We start from the raw sequence: 19,376 nt of genomic DNA, 5'->3' as shown, positions 1-19,376 counted from the left end.
GAATGCCAGCTTCCTTTGACAGTACGTCATCCCTTAAACCTCTCCACTGCAAGGGTAGAGCCTTTCGGCTCTCAAATCTATCGGGAGATACTGAAACGGCCTGCACTCGCCACTGTTTGCTTCTCTCATCCTGTAAAGGGCATTGGGAAAGCAGTGATGTTTTACATTCTCATGAAACATAATTCTCAAGCAACAAACAAAACAGACTTATTATGCAAAACAAAGGTTTTTCATATGTTTTGCTTACTTTAAACATAACTATCACCCCTCCATAACAAGAAGCAGCATTACCCTGATAATGCAGCCATGTCCTAATTCTATTTAGACCCCAAGAATCCTATTAATTTTTTGTCCAGATCTCCGACTTATATTGAAGAAATGGACCATACTTTTGGCTAAAGGTTTGAACTTGGTACATACTAAACAACTCATTGTCTAATTATTTTGGACTTTTTCATCATTGAAGTTCTGATGCAAATAAATAATGTTAATGACAACAATTTGATTATGATCGTCATTGGAACAACACAAAACCAGTCAATGCACAACTTACCAGTCACTCTAAAACATAACAAACAGGCAGAACTACAGCCTAGAAGGGAACTTGAAGAAAATGAAAACGAAGTACATACCTGATACAGAACATATTTGATGGGAGGGTCAATTTTCATCTGCCCCTCAATCTCGAATAAGTGAAGCTTCCACTGCAGAAAACAAAAACAAGTTGATATCTTCTGATGCAGTATGTAGTACAATGCCACTAATACCAAAGGAAAATAAAGAATTGAAGAAATTTAGTATAAGCGAGAAAAATTTTAAAGAACTATTTCCTATATATAAAATAACTTTAGTTTAGTGATGACCATTTTGCGTCAGTAACAATGGCAGAAGCCTTATGATAATCATTTTTGTACTATATATATTTAGATTTATAATGTTAATTTAAACAGGGACGTACGAAAAATAATCAGAAGACTCAGATCAACACACTAACATAGCTATTACAGAAAAGATTAAGAACACATAGCATCCAGCATGTTATTTTGTTGCCAGAGTATTAGTTGCGTTGTGAAGTTACAAGTCACACAACAACAAATTAATTACAGAACACTGCAGGGGAGTATAAATCAAGAACAACCATCCAGACACAGTAATAGTCACCCGCTAGTCGGAAAACATACTCAAGAAACAGATTATAAAATCCTGTTCCCACCAGCTTGAATGAAAAACTAGTACAAAAAGGATATACGAAATTTCTTTTTCAGCAAAAGAAATATTAAGACAACAGTATGAATACTCATTCCAGCTTCAAATAATGATTTCATGATTCCATTGCTGTATAAATGGATTCAAAATACTGTTTCGGAAAAATTAATTTTTTTTTTAACGTTTCCATGAAAATTTGCAAGAGAAAAGAACTAGAATGTTTTTCAAAATAACTGTTCAAGATGTTAGTCAAAATACATAATCAAGCTTTAAGTCATGATTTTGAAACAACTGACAGTTACTAGACATAATTCAAAATTTCAAACAAATCAAGTTCAAAAATATCATACAAAATGGTAGACAAGAATAATCAACTCACAGGACAGAATTTATTCAAAACTAAAATTTCTCCAGAAGGATCAACAGTTTGTCTAGCCGCAACGGTCTCCATTACAATTGACCTTGCCGGTAACCATGAGTTTACATGAAATCGAACACTCTGCAAGGGAAGAGAGTGGCTTGTTCAGAAACCAAAGCAAAAGATAAAACGGGCAAAAACAAATTTCAAGTCCCTTACTCATCTTAGGAAGTTAGGATATAATGATAAAGGGTATGATTATGAACAGTGAATACTCACATCCATAAACTCACTGCCAGCAAGAGCCATGGCACGATGAAAGGCCTCATTTTCTTTCTCAGATGACTGATCAGCATCTGTCCAATCCAAATTAAACCTTCCTACTCTTGATGATAAGTGAGTATTATTCACATATTTTGGTGGCTGGTCTGTGTCGTATTGATTGATTCCATTGTCTACGGCATCAATTGCCTGAAATAAGTAAACAAGAACATCATTTATCATTTGTCCCATACCATCAGAAACATACTTCATTTCAGTGAAGCCACTTTAGGAGCTAGGTAGTTAATCCCAGATAGCGGTGCGCCGCGGCCAACCCCAAAGTGGGATAGCGGGATAGTGCGTTCTGGGATGACTGTTATTGTTTGGACAAATTACATGAATAATACTATATACACCTATATTTAATGCAAAATTAACAAATTACTCAAACACTGAAACATTCATAATTAGTAATAAAAATCCACAATCGTACTCTTAGTCAAAACATACATTGAAATACCAACAAAAGTTATGGAAATAAAGATGATGTATATTGAAGTCTTTAATACAAAGAAATAAATTAACTAAATATTAAAACTAAAATGCATGCTTTAGCATAGGAATCAAAGATAAGCATAATCTTCATTAGCATATTCCTCTTCCTAGGTGAAAGTAGAAACAACAAAACAGAGAAGGAAGAAATAATAGCGGGATCTCTCTGGAAAATGCTGGAATTAACTACGCCAAGATAGAGGGATCTTGTTTACCGCTGTCGCGGACCACGCCGTCGCGGTCAGGCACTGCACTGCACCGGGACAGCGAGATCTTGCCGGAAAACGCTGGGATTAACTACCTAGTTTAGGAGGACTAACAAACCCCACCAGTACTCCAATAAGCCATTATGTGGACATTTATCAAATTAAATCGAAGAACGTGTGGTTCTCAGTTAAATGCCCCACAATATAAGCCAAGGTTATCTTGCAACCAAACCATTCAATAAAGAATGTAAAAAGAATGAAGGACTAACTCATAGTATAAATGCACAATATGTCAACTGAAACCCCTTAGTTAGTGAGTGGGTGAGCGAGTCATTGTTATTTAGGAAGTGTAGGATGGTAGGATATAAATAAGAGGAAAGCTAGAGTAGTTAGGTTGGTTTTGGTTTGGAGTATATTCTACCTATCCTAGTTCTGTGACCCAGACTAATGCATATTGGGAACTACTGATTTCTTAATAAAAATCACTCTTCCTTGATTCTGATCCTGTTCCAATTAATTGGTATTAGCTGTGGGGATCACTCTTAAAAATGATTTAAACATGGTGACCTTCTGCGAAGTCTTCATGTGGCACACCTCCCCTGCCCTTGTTATAAAAAAATGATTTAAACATGTAATAGAAAGGAAGCTTCAAATTGATGTTGGAAACTACAGTCCTCATTTGAAGGAGTTGGAATATACAAAGGAACTCTTCAAGGGTCGTGAGGAGAAATGGATAAAATTCAGATATTCATTAGGTTTAGATGAATAGAATGAACAGGACCGTGATAAATTTTTGGCTTCAATATCTTTTAGGTCCATTGACTTTTGAGGTTTAAGTTGGTCACTTATCTTTTAATAGTGTCGCTTTGGTCCTTTAATTTCACTGTTAGCTCAAATTAGTCCTTCCGTTCAATTTACTATTAAATTTGGTAGACGTGGCAAAAATAAGATCTGATGTGGACTAAAGAATAATAATTTTAATGGGTCGTTAGCAATATTAATTAGTTTTATTATTGTATGCATACTTATATACTAAAACCAAAATCTAATTAGTGTTATTTCCTTCCTCCATCAAATCATAAACCCTAATACTCAAAATTTTCCCATCCTCTTTCTCCACCAAATCAGAAACACCCAGAACCCACAAATGATTTACATGCCATTCAACAAATTAAAATTAAACCAAGCAGGGTCCTCTAATGTATATAAAAATGAAATCTAGAATAGACTACAATTTAAAATTTATTACCTCCATGAAGCTCCTGTAAACCGCCAAATATATGTAATGCACATCTTGGTGCTCTTCATCTACCTTAAGTTCATTGGCTATAATCTCCTTTCCAAAATGCTACACAGAAAAAACAAGGCATAATATATAAGGATTAAGGTCGAATTATATTCAAAATAAAAAATTTCCACAAGCAAGATGAACTATTTCCCCCTCCCCTTCATAGTATTGAACCAAAAAAGATAGGTTAGAATAATCACTCCATCCCTTCATTTCGCTACAACCAATCACTGTATAAATGTTTGTGTACATGAGAAATTTACCTTGTAAACAAGACCAGCACTACTCAACTTAGTGGAGAAACCATGCCCAAAAACCTCCTCAAATCCTTTCTGATGATGATCATACCGATCTCGGGCAGGGTCATACACCCCCCCAACATCAAGAACAGCATCAAGACTCTCCAACACCTACATATTCACAATGTTCCATTTCATTCAATAGCTAAACACATAGTACGACAACCAAAATGAAACACAGCAACTAAATTTCAGCTTCCCCTCCCAACAATATAAACTAAAAAAAAATCATCCTTGTCCACAATTTATCAGCAACCATACAACACATGCACAAAATCAATTTGGTAAAACATTTTTCGGTCACTGAGTAGAATTTCTCATAATTACCTCCCAACCAACCAAACAACAATATCACTGGGTCACTCATAAGTCGTGAAAAACCAGAAAAAAAATTCACATTTTCTCGACATAACAAAAACCAAAGTATCACAACTGCACATCAAACAAACAAAAGTAAAAAAATACATCAAGTTTTCCCATCAACCAAACAAAAAATATCATATTTTTTCAGCGACCTTACAAAAACAAAAGTGTTGTAATTGCACAGCAATAAAACTGAAATAAGCCCTATTTTCTCATCATCAACCAAACCTCAATTAAACCACACTTTTTCATCAACCAAACACACAAAAAATCATATTTCCAACAATTAACAATAACCAATAAAAACCACATTTTTATCAACAAAAAAAAAATTAAAAGAATATTTTCTCTCATCAAGCAAACAAATAATCATATTATATTAATATTTTCTCAATAACCAACAACATTAAGTAACACAAGAACTTTTTCAGAAATAAAAATAAATAAAATAAAACCAAACAAAAGTAATTGAAAATAAAAATAAACACTTCCTCAACAAAACCAAAAGCAAAACAAATTCTCTCATAAACCTAACAAAGCAAAGCAAAAAGGAAAAATGATTAGGATCGAGAAGGGACCCACCTGAGCGTCACGAGTCCGAACAATTTCAGCATCAAAAAACTTCCGAGTGAGACGAATCATGAAACAGCCAAGAGCTTCATCACAATGGAAGCTTCCATTGTGAGTACCAACGCGCTTGAGAGAGGCGTGAAGAGGAGACGCGGGAGAAGGTGAAGAAGAGAAGGAAGCAGAAACCCTAGCAGTTGTTGGATTAGACATTAGAAGAAGAATTGGAATAGTGAAGTTCCAATGCTTATGATTCTGTTTGTGAAAATGGAAATGAAAATTGTTGAATAATGTCTTTGTTGTTGTTACTGCTGCCCACATGCCTTTTGGATTTAAACTCACATTCATACCCAAAATCCCTCCTCCAATATTATTTTGTAGGGTTTAAGCAATATTATTACTATAATAATTATCGTTTGTGTCTGTGGGCACTCTCCAGTGTGTTTCTCCATTCTTTATTGCGATAAAATGTGGATATAAATTTGTTGTAAAATTTTATTAAATTTTTATTGTCAAAAATTAACTTTGGTTGGAATTTATAAAAAGTGAAACATGTAATTAGATAATTTTAAAAGAAAAAACTTCTAAAAATAAATGGTAGTAAAATAGATTAACCAAAAAACATACTCCTTTAATTAATAATAAGAGATAGATAACGTGTTGCATATTAATATTAATAGATTTCAATATAAATTATAATGGTGTAGGGTTTTAATTCTAAAAGAATTGAAGTTATAAGGTGGTTTGAAAAGTTAGAGTGATAAGTAGGTCTTTTTTTATAATAAAATTAATAATTAATTATTAGTATTTATTATTTTTTTTTAAATTCTTAAAAGAGTTTATGTAAAAGGTAAAATTAGAAGAAAAAACTGTATAAAAATTTGATATTTTCCACAATACTAAATATGGGTACCTCTTAGTCGAACTCAGATTCACTACGTTATGGGAGTTTAGTCTTTCTGCTAAACTCAACTCTCGTTGATAAATTTGATATCATTTTATATATGTATAGTGCAAAAATATGAATAATTTTTATTTCACTTTGATAAAAATGTTAGGGGATGAATATACAGGATGTTAATTCTCTACATAAATGTTAGGTACCTAAGAATGAGAAGGAATAACTTCCTCGTGAATTCTATTACTAATAAAATAATTGTCATTCCTAATGCTAGTTGTGTAGTATCATTATACATTATTAATCACAAAAACTTTAACAAAAACAAAATCACATGTACTCTTTGAAAGAGCTTTGATTAATATGTTTGTTGTTTGGTGGCATGATGATACATGATTAATAGTGATGATGTCATCAGTTAAGAGGATTTTCCTCTTCAGACTTGACCTTTTTCGTTACTTCTATGGGCATATTGGTTGCCTTGCATACAAGCATTATTGTCTCCTCTAGTAAGTCAAGTGTGTACTTCCTTTGAGAGATATAGATTCCATCTTTTATTCGAGCTACCTCCATTCTCAAGAAATACTTGAGTTTTCATAAGTCTTTGACTTCAAATCCTCTTGCGAATGACTTTTTTAGATGTTCAATTTGCTTGTAATCATCTCTAATTATGAAAAATCATCAACATATACAATAAACAAGGTTACCTTCCCTTCAAGTGAGTGTTTCACAAACATTGTATGATTAGTATGACATTGAGTGAACCCATTTTTCTTGACTACTTGGGTAAGTTTGTCAAACTGTGTTCTTAGAGATTGTTTAAGGTCGTACAACGATTTTCAAAGTTTGCATATCTTGTTTATACTGTTGGGTGATTCATGTCCTGGTGGAATTTTCATATACACTTCCTCTTCTAGCTCACCATTCAAAAAAATGTTTTTCATATCCAATTGGTGTATTGGCCAGTCTAAATTGGCATCCGTTGATAGAATTACTCAAACAAAGTTAAGTTTAGCCACTGGAGCAAACGTTTTTTCATAATCCACACCATATGATTGAGTGAACCATTTCCCCACCAACCTTGTTTTATATTGATTGATGTTGCCATCAATATTGTATTTGATAGAAAATATTCACTTGCATCCAACTGATTTCTTACCTTGAGGTAATGTAGTGATTTCCCAAGTTCCATTCTTTTCCAAAGCTTATGTTTCTTCATTCACAACTTTAGCTCACTCTGGTTGTTGGAAAGCTTCTTGAATATTCCTGGGTATAACATTTTTGTCTAGAGATACTTAAAATGACATGTATTCATGTGACAACTTTGCAAGACTCGCGTATCTTTGACTTGGGTTTAGTACAAATTATCGCCCATTTGCGAAAGACAATAGGAATTCGTATATCATCAATACTTTCACGAATAGATTCATATATGAGAGTGGTGATACCTGAGGGCGTTTCATTTCTTAGAGTTTTGGTAGAATTCATGGCTCTGCATTGGGGAAGTGTTTAGCTCTACTTCTTTTCTGTTTCTTCTCTTTCTATGATGGGATTCTGCCTACACAGGTTTTGATTCTTTACATATGTTTTGCTCCCCCTAAAGACCGACTTTGGGGAAATATGGTGTGTGATCAAAGAATATTCATAGTATTGTAGAACTTTCTAGTTGAGGGAAAGTAACATTTGTATCGCTTTTGATGGGGAGAATAGCCAAGGCAAATACATTTAATGGTTCTTGTGTCAAGTTTGCTTCAATAGATGTTAAGGTTATTGATAACAGCTGAACATCCAAATACTTTTAGGTGAATGAAGGTTAAGATTTTGCTAGTTGGATTGTTGTTTTGTAGAGTTGAGTGAAGGGTGTTAAGGTTAAGGGCACAAAAGAACATTTGATTGATGAGATAAGTAGCATATAAGATAGCTTCGCCCTAATATTGATTTGGTACATTTGTGGCCATCATAAGGGATCTTGTCACTTTTAATAAGTGACGATTATTCCCCTTCGATACCCCATTTGTTGTAGAATGTCCACACATGAGCTTTGGCAGACAATTCCATGTTTTTGGAGGTTGAATTAAGAATAGAGTGGTAGTACTCATGACCATTGTCTAAAATAAGTATGTTAATATTCGTTTAGAATTGAGTTTGTCATTTTATGGAAAACCTCAAATATTTTTCCAATTTATGATTTTTCTTTCATAAAGTATATCCATATGACTCTTGTATGATCATTAATGAAAGTGACGAATCATCTATGTCCAATTATGGTTTTGATCCTAGAAGAACCTCATACATCACTATGCATTAAGGAAAATGGTTGGGATGGTTTGTAAGGTGTTTTATTAAATAATGTGGGAAATAACTTTTTGAAGAACACAAGGTTGGGATGACCCAAATGAAAATGCCATAATGTATTGATTTCATCATTTGAGAGTATTACATCACTTTGATTTGCTATTGTTCTGATTGTTGCAATTATTGATCCTGTTTTGTAATCTTCAGCTTGAAGGAGATAGAGCCTAACACTTTCCTTAGCATTGTCAATCGTCTTCCTCGACTTCAAAATCTGAAATTCATAGAGGTTTGGATAAAAGTTAGTTGCACACTTTAGATTTCTTGTTAATCTACTACTTGACAATAAGTTACAGTCAAGTATTGGTACATAGATTGATTCTAGAGTCATAATTTTAAAGAGGATGAATGAACCTTTACCCATAACCTTTGATATGGAACCATATTCTATTCAAACTATCAAGTTATTTTTATATGGAAAATAACTATAAAAGACAGTTTTATCTCTAGTCATGTGGTTTGACGTTGTTGAGTCCACAATCCATGACTTTGATTTTCCTTTACAAGTTTTTAAAGCATGTAAAAAAATTACTTTTTTAAAGCATAGTTGTTGTACCAACATTATTCCCTGCCACATCAAGGTTTGCTAAAGAAGTTGTTGAAAAGCCTTCATTTGCTCTTTGTTGAATGGAGCTGAAGTGATTTCTCCATTTTGAGTAGTGTTGTTAAAAGTGCAGCCTATAATATCCCTAGTGTTGTTGAACTTGTAAGACTTTGCATTAGTAGGTTTCTCGCGATGAAGCCAAAAAGTTTATTTGGTGTTGTATGGTTTCTTACAGTTCTCACACGATGGACGACTCTTCCTTGGCATAGGACAAGCCTGAGGTCGTTTTGCTGTCGTCGTTGAAATTTCTGCAACAGAGACAAAATTAGATTCCTCTGTCATGTATTTCCTTCTACTTTCTTCTTTTTTCATAGCTGAATAGACTTCACATAAGTTTGAAAGAGCTTTGATTTCAAGAATTCTTCCACGTAGTTCATCAACTCCCTTGTTGAGGCCAAGGGAGAACATATAGATCTTGTCTTTTTTTTCACCAAATCCTTGTATTGTTTTTTTATCTTGTGGACATTTGCACTAAATAGCTTCATAAATTTCCAGCTATTGCCAAAGCTTACTGAAATATTCAGTGACTGAGCGCTCACCTTGCTTAAAACCATGAAGAGTACTTTTGATTTCAAATATGGCAGAGGTGTTATCCATATTTGAGTAGGTTTTTTTTCACAGCTTCCCATATTTTCGGGGTTTTTTTTCACAGCTGCCCATACATGAAGTTTTCTCCAATGTCATTTGTCATGGTATTTAAGAGCCATGACATGACCAAGTTGTTCTCTAGTTGCAATTTGTTCAAGCCAAAATTTCCCTCCTTAGGCATTGTAGATTTTCCCTAATATAGCCCTCTTTTCCTTTTCCGTGGAGGAAAATGCACACTAATCTCTCCCATTTGATGAAATTTTGTAGATGACGGTAGAGAAGAGACTAAATGTGTTTGTATTGGATAATAATTATTAAAAATAATTTTCAACCGTTGTCTATTGCAAAGAGCCAAAACTTGTCTCGATTTCTTTCTAAGGATGTTTTTGTTTACATCCTAAAAATATGTTGTGATTTAAATGAAAACTATACAATTTGTATTTTGATCACAGTTATTATTTTAATTTTGGATCTTTATATTTATAGATGAATGATCAATATCTTTTTCTTTACAAGTATTATACATATATATATTTTTTATAGAAAAATTGTTAATATATCCAGTCCCAATCCACCCATAAAAAAAAATTAACATATGTTGGTAAAAGTCTCTAAGAAAAGCCAAAATGTTGCTAGTAATGCCACTTCTTCGAAGGTCTTCCGAGGTCTAAGTGATCTTGGTTATTGGGATGTTGGAAACTATTTCAATGACAACTTTAGAAAGACAATGATAATTTTCTCCATTTTGCTACCAACACCCCCTAAATTACTATCCACACCCCTAAAATGTTAAAAAAAAATCAAAATTCTCAAATTACCCTTCCCTTTATTTCAATATTCTTCCTCTTCATTAACCTAACCCATCTTCTTCCTCTTCATTCTATATTCATCATCTTGATTCAACACCTTCTTCATTTTCTTCAATCATCATCAACCATCTTCATCAATCATCATCAACCAACTTCATCAAGTTATTATCACTGTTGTGAATCAAGTAAGTAAGCATCAACATTTGTTTTTGTTGTTTTGTTTGTGTTTTGTTGTTTCTTTTATCCATGCAATGCCTGAAAACTGAAGAAAAAAAAGTTTTCATTTTTTAGGATGAAGAAAACATTCGCTGCCCTAAACCCAAAAATGTACGTGAACTCAGTTCACGTACGCAAACTCATTTTCAAAAACCCAGTAATGTACGTGAACTGAGTTCACATACGTGAATCAATTTTCAAAATCCAATAACGTACATGAACTCACATCACGAACCATGTTCGTGAAATGAGTTCACGTAGTGTGTACATGATCTGAGTTCACGTAATATGTAATGATATCACGTACGTGAACTAAGTTCACATACATGGTTTGTGAACTCATTTCACGTACATGGTTCCTAAACGCAGTTCGCGTATAATTTAAAGATTGAAAATGAGTTTACGTACGTTAACTGAGTTCACGTAAGTGTTTGACATTGAGTTTACGTACGTGAACTCAGTTCACATAGACTTATTGTTTTGATTTTTATTATGATTTTTGTTTTGTAGATATGGTGCGCACTATGTTTACTAATAGAGAAGGTCGTGTTATACTTAACGAGGGCACTTCTAATGCGTGTTATACTTAACGAGGGCACTTCTAATGCGGAAGGTCGTCTTGTTAGGCCAACTGCTTCTGCACGAGCACAACGACGACGAGTGCAGTGGCAACAGGAAGAATCCCAACTTGAAGCCCAACCTGAAGCCCAACCAGCTGACATAGATTAACCTCCACATGATGATGGATATCCTGGTAGTCCGGTTGATAGTTCTGACATTAGGACATTCGACGATCATGTGGCGACTCGACTCTGGGATGGCGTGGTAATTTTCTCAATCAAATTAAGTTAAATTATATTTTTTAACTTTTATTTTTTCACTTAATTAATTTCAGGATCGCGGAGAATTAAGGGTGTTTAGCAATGGGAAAAATTAAACGAAGTTGTTATCGAAGACGAAGAGGTTGAGCAACTGGTTAAAAGCTCGAGACTGTATTCTTTGCTAAAATGAAGCTACAAAATGATCGGCAAATGGATCATTTCTGCATTTGTAGAGAAATGACATCGTGGCACCAATAGCTTTCATCTCCCAATTGAAGAGATGGCGATTACTTTGGACGATGTGTCCTCTCTGTTGCATATCCCCATCACCGGTGCATTCTTTAGTGTTAATGTATTTAACAAGGATGACAGTGCATATATATTGACAGAGCTTCTTGGAGTTAGTCACATTGTTGCTTATGTTGAATTTAATGTCACGCGGACAACCATAATTCGGTATAGTTGGTTACTTGAGATATACCACCAACGCTTTCGTGACCAGCATTGGCAGATGGTTGCGAGAGCATTTCTTTTGTTTTTGGTCAATTGCACACTGTTCAACGATAAGAGTGCCTACGCAGTTAGCGTTTCTTAACTTGAGTGCTTCTGAGACCTCAATTCTTGCGGGAGATATGCATGGGGTGCAACTGTTGTTGCTTACCTATATGACAATCTTCAATAAGCCAACATGCATCAAACCAGAACTGTTTCAGGGTATCTAACACTCTTACAAGTAAATTGTATGATTGTTTATTGTGTTTATAATTTCTATTATTAATGATTCTAAACTGATGATATGTTATTATATATGTGCAGGCATGGGTCTATGAGCATTTTCCTACATTATGTAGAGGTTGTTTTAGACTTTCTCCTAGTTATGTTGAAGACTACCCTAGAACACTTAAATGGAGGCCTAAAAGGGATAAGGGTTTGGTTCTTCCATTTAGGAAAGCTCTTGATGAGATTGACGTTGATGAGGTCTATTAGACACCTTATAAAGAGCATCGACTGAAGTGACCTTTTGAAGATGTTTCTTTATTTTGAGGGTGGATACGCTGGGGATCCAAATATGTATGCTCATATGTGAGACAAAGTATTGCGGCAATACGGTCATGTCCAAACCACTCCCGGCTCACCGTTAGAAGTAGTGGGTCAGACAACCACACCAGATGAAATATATATTATGTTTACGCAATACGATGTGCATGTAGTGGATGATGGTGCAGTTGTGCAAGGACATCTAGTCTGCTCGAATGATTACATGGACTGGTTTCACAGAACTTTTCATCCATACATCATTCGGAGAGAACCAGTCCATGAAGAACCTGCTGCTCATGCAGCTGATGCAAAACCTGATCATGCAGATGATGATGCCACTCATGCTGTTGATGCAGTTGATGGCGTCGATCCCGCAGATGACACAATTGACATAATGGTATATTAATTATTCAAATTTTATTTGTACTAGTCATATTTAATTTATTTTAACTATTCATATTGGTGATATTTTAGTATATGGTATATTTTGGTACTTTTGTTTTGGATATGTTATATTTTGGTATGTAATATTTAGAATATTTTATGAAAGTATTGATTTGACGATTTGGCAGCTTATAACAATCGCACATATTTTGTGAAGTACATATTTTATTTTTTGACGATTTGACAACTTATACCATCCCTCGCCTGCAGTTGATGGTGTACCTCTCAATCTAAATGGGCATTCACATTTTCTACTCCAAGTACTCCTCGTAGGTTTAAGATTCTTCTAAGGTCTATATTTACCGCTTCTTTCACAACCAATAATTAATTTTGTCTTTGTTCTTGGTCGTGTTGTCACAGTTTCAGATCTAAAAATGACAACGACAATTCCATTTTCCCTTCCAACATTTCTAGCTCATTTCAATAAATCATCTCGCGTATCAAACATCATGCTGGTGCTAAACACATCAGCCAAATCAACCATAACAGGTTCACCTCCGTTGTTCATAGCGTCATTCATTGCATCGAAATCATCATACATTTCGTCGAAATGACATTCGAAATCGCCATCCATATCCTCAAAATCAGGTTCCAAACCTTCATACAGTTCGTCACTGTTGTCTCCCCTTTGGTCCATTTACCTGCATCCAGAAGAAATGAAGAAAAATAATTCAGGATTTTGCTTAACATTTATGTGAACTCAACTTCACGTAATATTATGTGAACTGAGTTCACGTACGTTTACGTAAATTGAATTCTAGTAAACTTACGTGAAGTTGAGTTCATGTAAATGGTTTAATTTTTAAACTTCATTGATTACACAATCCTAATTCACGTAAATGTACGTGAATTAAGATTGTGTACATACTAAGATGTTGAATTTCTAAACTCCATTAATTACGTAATCTTAAATCACCTACGTTTACGTGAATTTAGATTGCGTATATTTTGAGATTTTTGTTTTTTTTTATCATACGTGAATTTAGTTCACATAACAATATAACGCACGTGAACTGAGTTCACGTACAATCTCCAGATTAAGAGAAAAAAAATTGACCTCACAAACATACCAATAAACATACCTTTTTAGGTCACTTTAACCACAATGTGATGAGAAAACTGATGAGCTGTAGGTTATGAGTGATGTGAGTTTTGAATGATTATTAGTTAGGGTTGGTGATGTATGTTGATTTTTTGATATGTGAGTTATGAGATGTGATGAATGTTGATGAATGTGAGTTATGAGTTAGTAAAATTGTAAAAAAAATATTATAAATATCAAAAGACATTTTGGGTATTATGATTTTTTTAGAAATTTGAGGGGTGTGCGTAGTAATGTAAAGGTTGCATGTAGCAATATTGTAATTTTCTGGGGCATGTGGTTGCCAAAAATTACCCGAAGCTTATAGCCACGCGAAAATTACTTGAAACTTATGGCCAACGAAAATTATTAGACACTATATATGGCTTAGGCCTTCGATAGTATTCTATTGTTTAAAAAAATCTTTAAGAAGTTTGTGCTATGACCAATAGCATGCGATTAATAGCAATCTTGTGGTGGTGGTTTGGACAACATATTATAACGCCCTAATTTGTGTAGTAAATTGAACAACCAAATCAATCACTCTTAAACTTCCATTTAGAACAATATTATATTCAATTTTTTAACATACTTATCGACTAGACTATAATGGCTAGTTAATTAGGTTTAAAAATCCTGGCAAACTAATTGATTTAGTGTGTTATCTAATTGATTAGATGATATCTAATAAATTAGTGACCTTTGACTAATCAATTAGCAAGTTAGGCAAGTCAATAAATCAATTTTAAAATGACCCAATCCTTATTCAAAATGATACACAATCCAATTTAGTAAGTCTCATTCCTTCTCTTGTCAATTCAAAATTCACTTTTTTGATCAATAATCCCTTTTTCTTTCGTTGATGTTGATTACATGTCAATTTCTTTCCTTGGAGCTTAGGAATCAAAGTAGGAATATTTGATCCTCAAGATTGATGTCGTGGTAATGTGTGTAATATAACCAAGTATGATGGGATGACCTTTTGCATATAGTGTTTGTATAACTGTGTACGATATTTAGGGAATTACTATACTCTTAATATGCTAAAAATATATCTTGTGTGCTAAGTGTTAATCGAGATGACACTAACACTAAAAGGAGAATTGAATAAAGTCGTACCATTTGTCAGAGTTTTTGTGCGAAATTGTGTTTCTATAAAAACAGTGAACATGACTATTCGAATTAGAAGAAATACGCAGAAAATTTGCTAAGACAAATTCAACAAGATTGATTAATAGCTTTCTACAAAATAGAAAATTGATTAATTGAATTAATGCTAGAACCTAAGTTCAAGTTGTAATTCAATCAATCAATTTTAATAAATTTTGCTTATGAATCAATACAATCTAAATGTCAATTATGATATAAAGACTTGTATAATGAATAATCAGTTTTCAACACCACTTTTGATCATTGAATTCATTCAAATGAACAAGTTTTGTATCAAAAACATAAAATTATTTTTATAACCTACAAATACCAAGAATGGTGTAAAACGTAATATAATCACATAATTAAAATGATAAGGGAAAAAACAATATTATACCAACATTTTTATACTCGTTCCTTTATTCGTCTTTGTTATGTAGAGTACATCTTATCATCATTCAATATGAATGAGAGTTTCTTCCTTTAATTTGAAATATGAATATTTACAAAGATTCGTTGGCAATTGATTTACAAAGTTTGTACAATATATCACCTTCTTTTCTAAACGTTTAAGAACCATATTTTTGAAACACCCTTCCACAAATTTGAACCAACATCATCAAATTGAAGACACCTCTTCAATCATAAAAACCTCTAAAATCTAGTGTGATTGTCAACTCTAGTACCTTGAAAAGAACCTTGTTTTTAATCCTATTAATGTGTAGCCAATTGAACCCTCAATTGCTCACAACTGAAAATAATTGATATAGATTGTTTCTTTCTTTTTTTTTTTTGAAGAGACGAATGACAAAGAATGAATAAAATTGTTCACTTATAAATGATGAAACAAAATGGTATTTATAAGACATGGTTCAGTTATGAAAAGGACAATACAATGCAATTGAAATAGCTGAAGTTTGAAACACGCATAAGTTTACTCACACAAGGTGTAAGTTGATCCATAAGTGACTGAAAAATCCAAGATTTTAACCGTAAAGCGACATAAGTGGATTCATTCAAGTTACTAGGAGTTTGGCAACCTCATTCACACATCAAGAGAGTCGACTCACTTGCATCAAAATCCTAAGTCAGGTTCAAGGCATATATAAGTCAATTCATATAACCTATGAATTGATTCATGCTTTCAAAAATCACTTGAAATTGGTTTTCACTTCATTTGATGACTTTCAAAAATAGTTCTAACATGCACCTAAAATTATGCATGATAAAATGATATTTATATTTAGATAACCCAAGTTTTTATGGTTCAATACCTTTAATTGATATTGAGAATTAAGAGATCAACAAAAGCAGACAAAATCATCTATACTAAACCTAGTTTTGACATACATCAAAACACTAAGTTTAACCTAAGTAGAGTTGCACTCATACTAAGTGTTTAATTGCTAACATGTTGGTTACTTCTTATATTTTCATGATTATAGTTGTTGATTACAATTGAATGTTGATTAGGTTTAATTATCGTGTATATGAAATATGTTATTTTGATTGTCTTAAGGTTGTCAATCGATTAGGTAACGTAAGCTAATTGATTAGGAGAATAAAATCTGGAAATAAAATGTGAACTAAGCGATAATAAGTTAGGATGCTTAGCTAATTGATTAGAGAATAGTCAAAATTTGAAAAGTAGTTAAAAGTTAGTTATAATAAATTTGGTTTATTAGATAATACTTATAGACATAAAAATGGTTAGCTAAGGTTATGTCACTAAGATTTAGTGCTGATATGGATTAATTAGTATTATATTAGTAAAGGTAATACCCCTTGTGCCATTGTCCTAAATTCTACTTCATCATTGGATCTAGATACCTCGATTTGTTTTTTACTCTTGCAAATCACAAGATTCCCACATAGGAAAGTGCAATATCGTGTGGTTTACTTTCTATCTACAAATGACTCTGCATAGTCAGCATCATAATATGCTTCAATATCCACATTTCCATTTCGTCAGAACAAAATTCATCTTTCTGGAGTTCCTTTCAAATATTGCACGATTCTGAGTATAGCTTGCAAGTGTACCTTCTATGGTTGGTGCATGAATTGATTAACTATAACTAGGCTTACAACAAATGCAATCAGGTTTAGTATGTGACAAATATATGAATATTCCAACTAATCTTTGGTACTTTTCCTTGTCAACGACAATATCTTTTTCTGCATTTCCCACCTTTAACTTTGGATCGATTGGTGTACTCGCTAGCTTGCATGTCGTCAAGCTCGTTTCTTGCAGAAGATCTGTGATGTATTTTTGTTGGGATATGAAAATCTTTTTCTTAGAGTGAGTCACTTCAATTTCCAAGAAAGTCCTCATTTTTTCCAAGGTTTTGATCTCAAATTCTTTGGTTAGGTGTTGTTATAACAATTGTTGCTCTTTTTCATCATCACCGATCACTATAATGTCCACATATACTAACAACATTGTTACTCCCTTTGACTTAGAGCGTTTGATAAAGAGGGTATGATCTCTTTGGCTTTGTTTCAAACCTAGACCCACTATGACTCTAGCAAACCTCCCAAACCACGCTTGTGACAATTATTTAAGCCCATATAGAGCCTTTTTTTACCTTACAAACAATGTTGGCAACAATATGCTCACTATATCCCAGGGGTAAGTCCATATAAATCTCTTTTTCTAGATCTCCATGGAGGAAGATAGTTTTTACATCAATTTCAATCAATCCTTTTCAAAATCAATTTCAGTCTCAATTTATGGTTCAAGAGTCAACTTAGAAAGTAGAAGAGACTCATCTTCCTTACTTGTATTCTCCCCCTGAAGATGAGTTTGACCAAAGAAGCTTTTTGTTCATGGAAGGTGACATCTCGTGAGACAAAATTTTTTTGGGATAGTGGATGATAACATTTGTAACCCTTTTGAGTGGGAAGAGTACCCGATAAAGACACATTTTAAGGCTTTATGATCAAATTTTCCTCTACTATCACTATGATTATGGACAAACGGCGCACACCCAACTATTTTGGGAGTAAGATTACAACATGTGGACACATTAGGGTAGAACGAGGATAAGGCCTCCATGGGAGTTTTGAAGGCAATGACACTAGAAGGTAATCGATTAACGAGATACAATGCAGTTAAAACTGCATTTCCTCAAAATTTCTTAGCAAATTTATTTTGAAATAACATCACTCGAGTTTGATCTAACAAGTGCCCTCTTAATACTCACTCCAAATTAGTTTTTTAATCATGGAGAAGAAATGTACAAACACATAACTAACTTCAGATTTTTGTTTTAGCAAGTAATCCGAGTACAAACATCAATAAGGTTACAAACCAACGAGCTTCTGATATATTTAGAACATTAGAGGGACCCTATACATCAATATGAACTAAACGTAATGGAGAAGTACTTATTTGTTACTAACTGAAAAATGTACGCATTTGTGTTTAGCAAGCTCACAAACCTCACAAGAAAGATTTTCTACCACTAATTTCTTGAAGAGGAAAGAAAACAACTGTTTTATGACTCTAAATGAAGGATGACCCCAACGTCAATGGTACAAAATGACCTTATCCCTGTTGGTCTTTATTGATTTATAAAGAAAATAAAAAAGTTGGTATTGTTGAGTAGATTTTGAGGAAGATTTTGATTATCCAAGTAATAAACACCATTCCATTCTCTAGCATTACCAATTGTCTTCCCTGAATTCTTGTCTTGGAAGACACAAGATTTTTTTTTATAAAAAACAACATTACATGATAGGACTTGTGTTAGTTTTTGTATGAAAATTAAACTAGTGGACAATTTAGGAATATAAGGACATTTCTTATAATTATGGATGAGTTTATTTGGACATCTCTTTGACCTACTGCAGTTAGAAGGGTACCATATGTTGTGGATATTTTCTTGTTGCTAGGGCAAGGTGAATAAGTGGAGAAATGTGTTGGTAAGGGTGTCATATGGTTAGTGACTCCAAAATCAAGTATCCAATATTGATTATAGGTTGTCTTTGAAGCATTAAGTTCAAAAGAAAATTGAAACTTACCAAGAGTTAGTGTACTTGTATATACCACATAGCTAGTACCTATTGGTTTCTCCAACTTACTAAGAAGTGATATAATCTTCTCTACTTCTTCTTCATTGAATCGGGCCAATGCTTTCTTTAATTTTCATATCCATAAAATCAGCAGAAAAACCATATTAGAGACGAAATATTGATCTATCAAACAAAACAAACTTCCAACAAATATCCACAAACTATAAGTGTTCTGTAATATTGCAACTGGAAAAGTTCGAGC

The 19,376-nt window shown here is 33.4% G+C and overlaps 1 protein-coding gene across 1 annotated transcript in view; it reads right to left on the bottom strand.

The window, feature by feature from the left end:
• The window catches only part of LOC101511579 (uncharacterized), a 6,086-nt gene extending 502 nt beyond the window's left edge, over nt 1-5,584 (bottom strand). The window contains exons 1-7 of the mRNA XM_004506573.4: nt 5,116-5,584; nt 4,135-4,281; nt 3,833-3,931; nt 1,844-2,035; nt 1,586-1,705; nt 633-704; nt 7-130 (exon numbers count right to left, since the gene is read on the bottom strand). Of these exons, the coding sequence (XP_004506630.1) occupies nt 7-130; nt 633-704; nt 1,586-1,705; nt 1,844-2,035; nt 3,833-3,931; nt 4,135-4,281; nt 5,116-5,448 (1,087 nt within the window). The 5' untranslated portion in view covers nt 5,449-5,584. The remainder of the gene's footprint in view (nt 1-6; nt 131-632; nt 705-1,585; nt 1,706-1,843; nt 2,036-3,832; nt 3,932-4,134; nt 4,282-5,115) is intronic.
• Nucleotides 5,585-19,376: the final 13,792 nt, after the last annotated feature.

This window comes from Cicer arietinum, chromosome 6 (assembly GCF_000331145.2).
Source record: "Cicer arietinum cultivar CDC Frontier isolate Library 1 chromosome 6, Cicar.CDCFrontier_v2.0, whole genome shotgun sequence".
Classification (NCBI taxonomy): domain Eukaryota; kingdom Viridiplantae; phylum Streptophyta; class Magnoliopsida; order Fabales; family Fabaceae; genus Cicer; species Cicer arietinum.
This window is presented reverse-complemented; position numbering and strand designations above follow the sequence as displayed.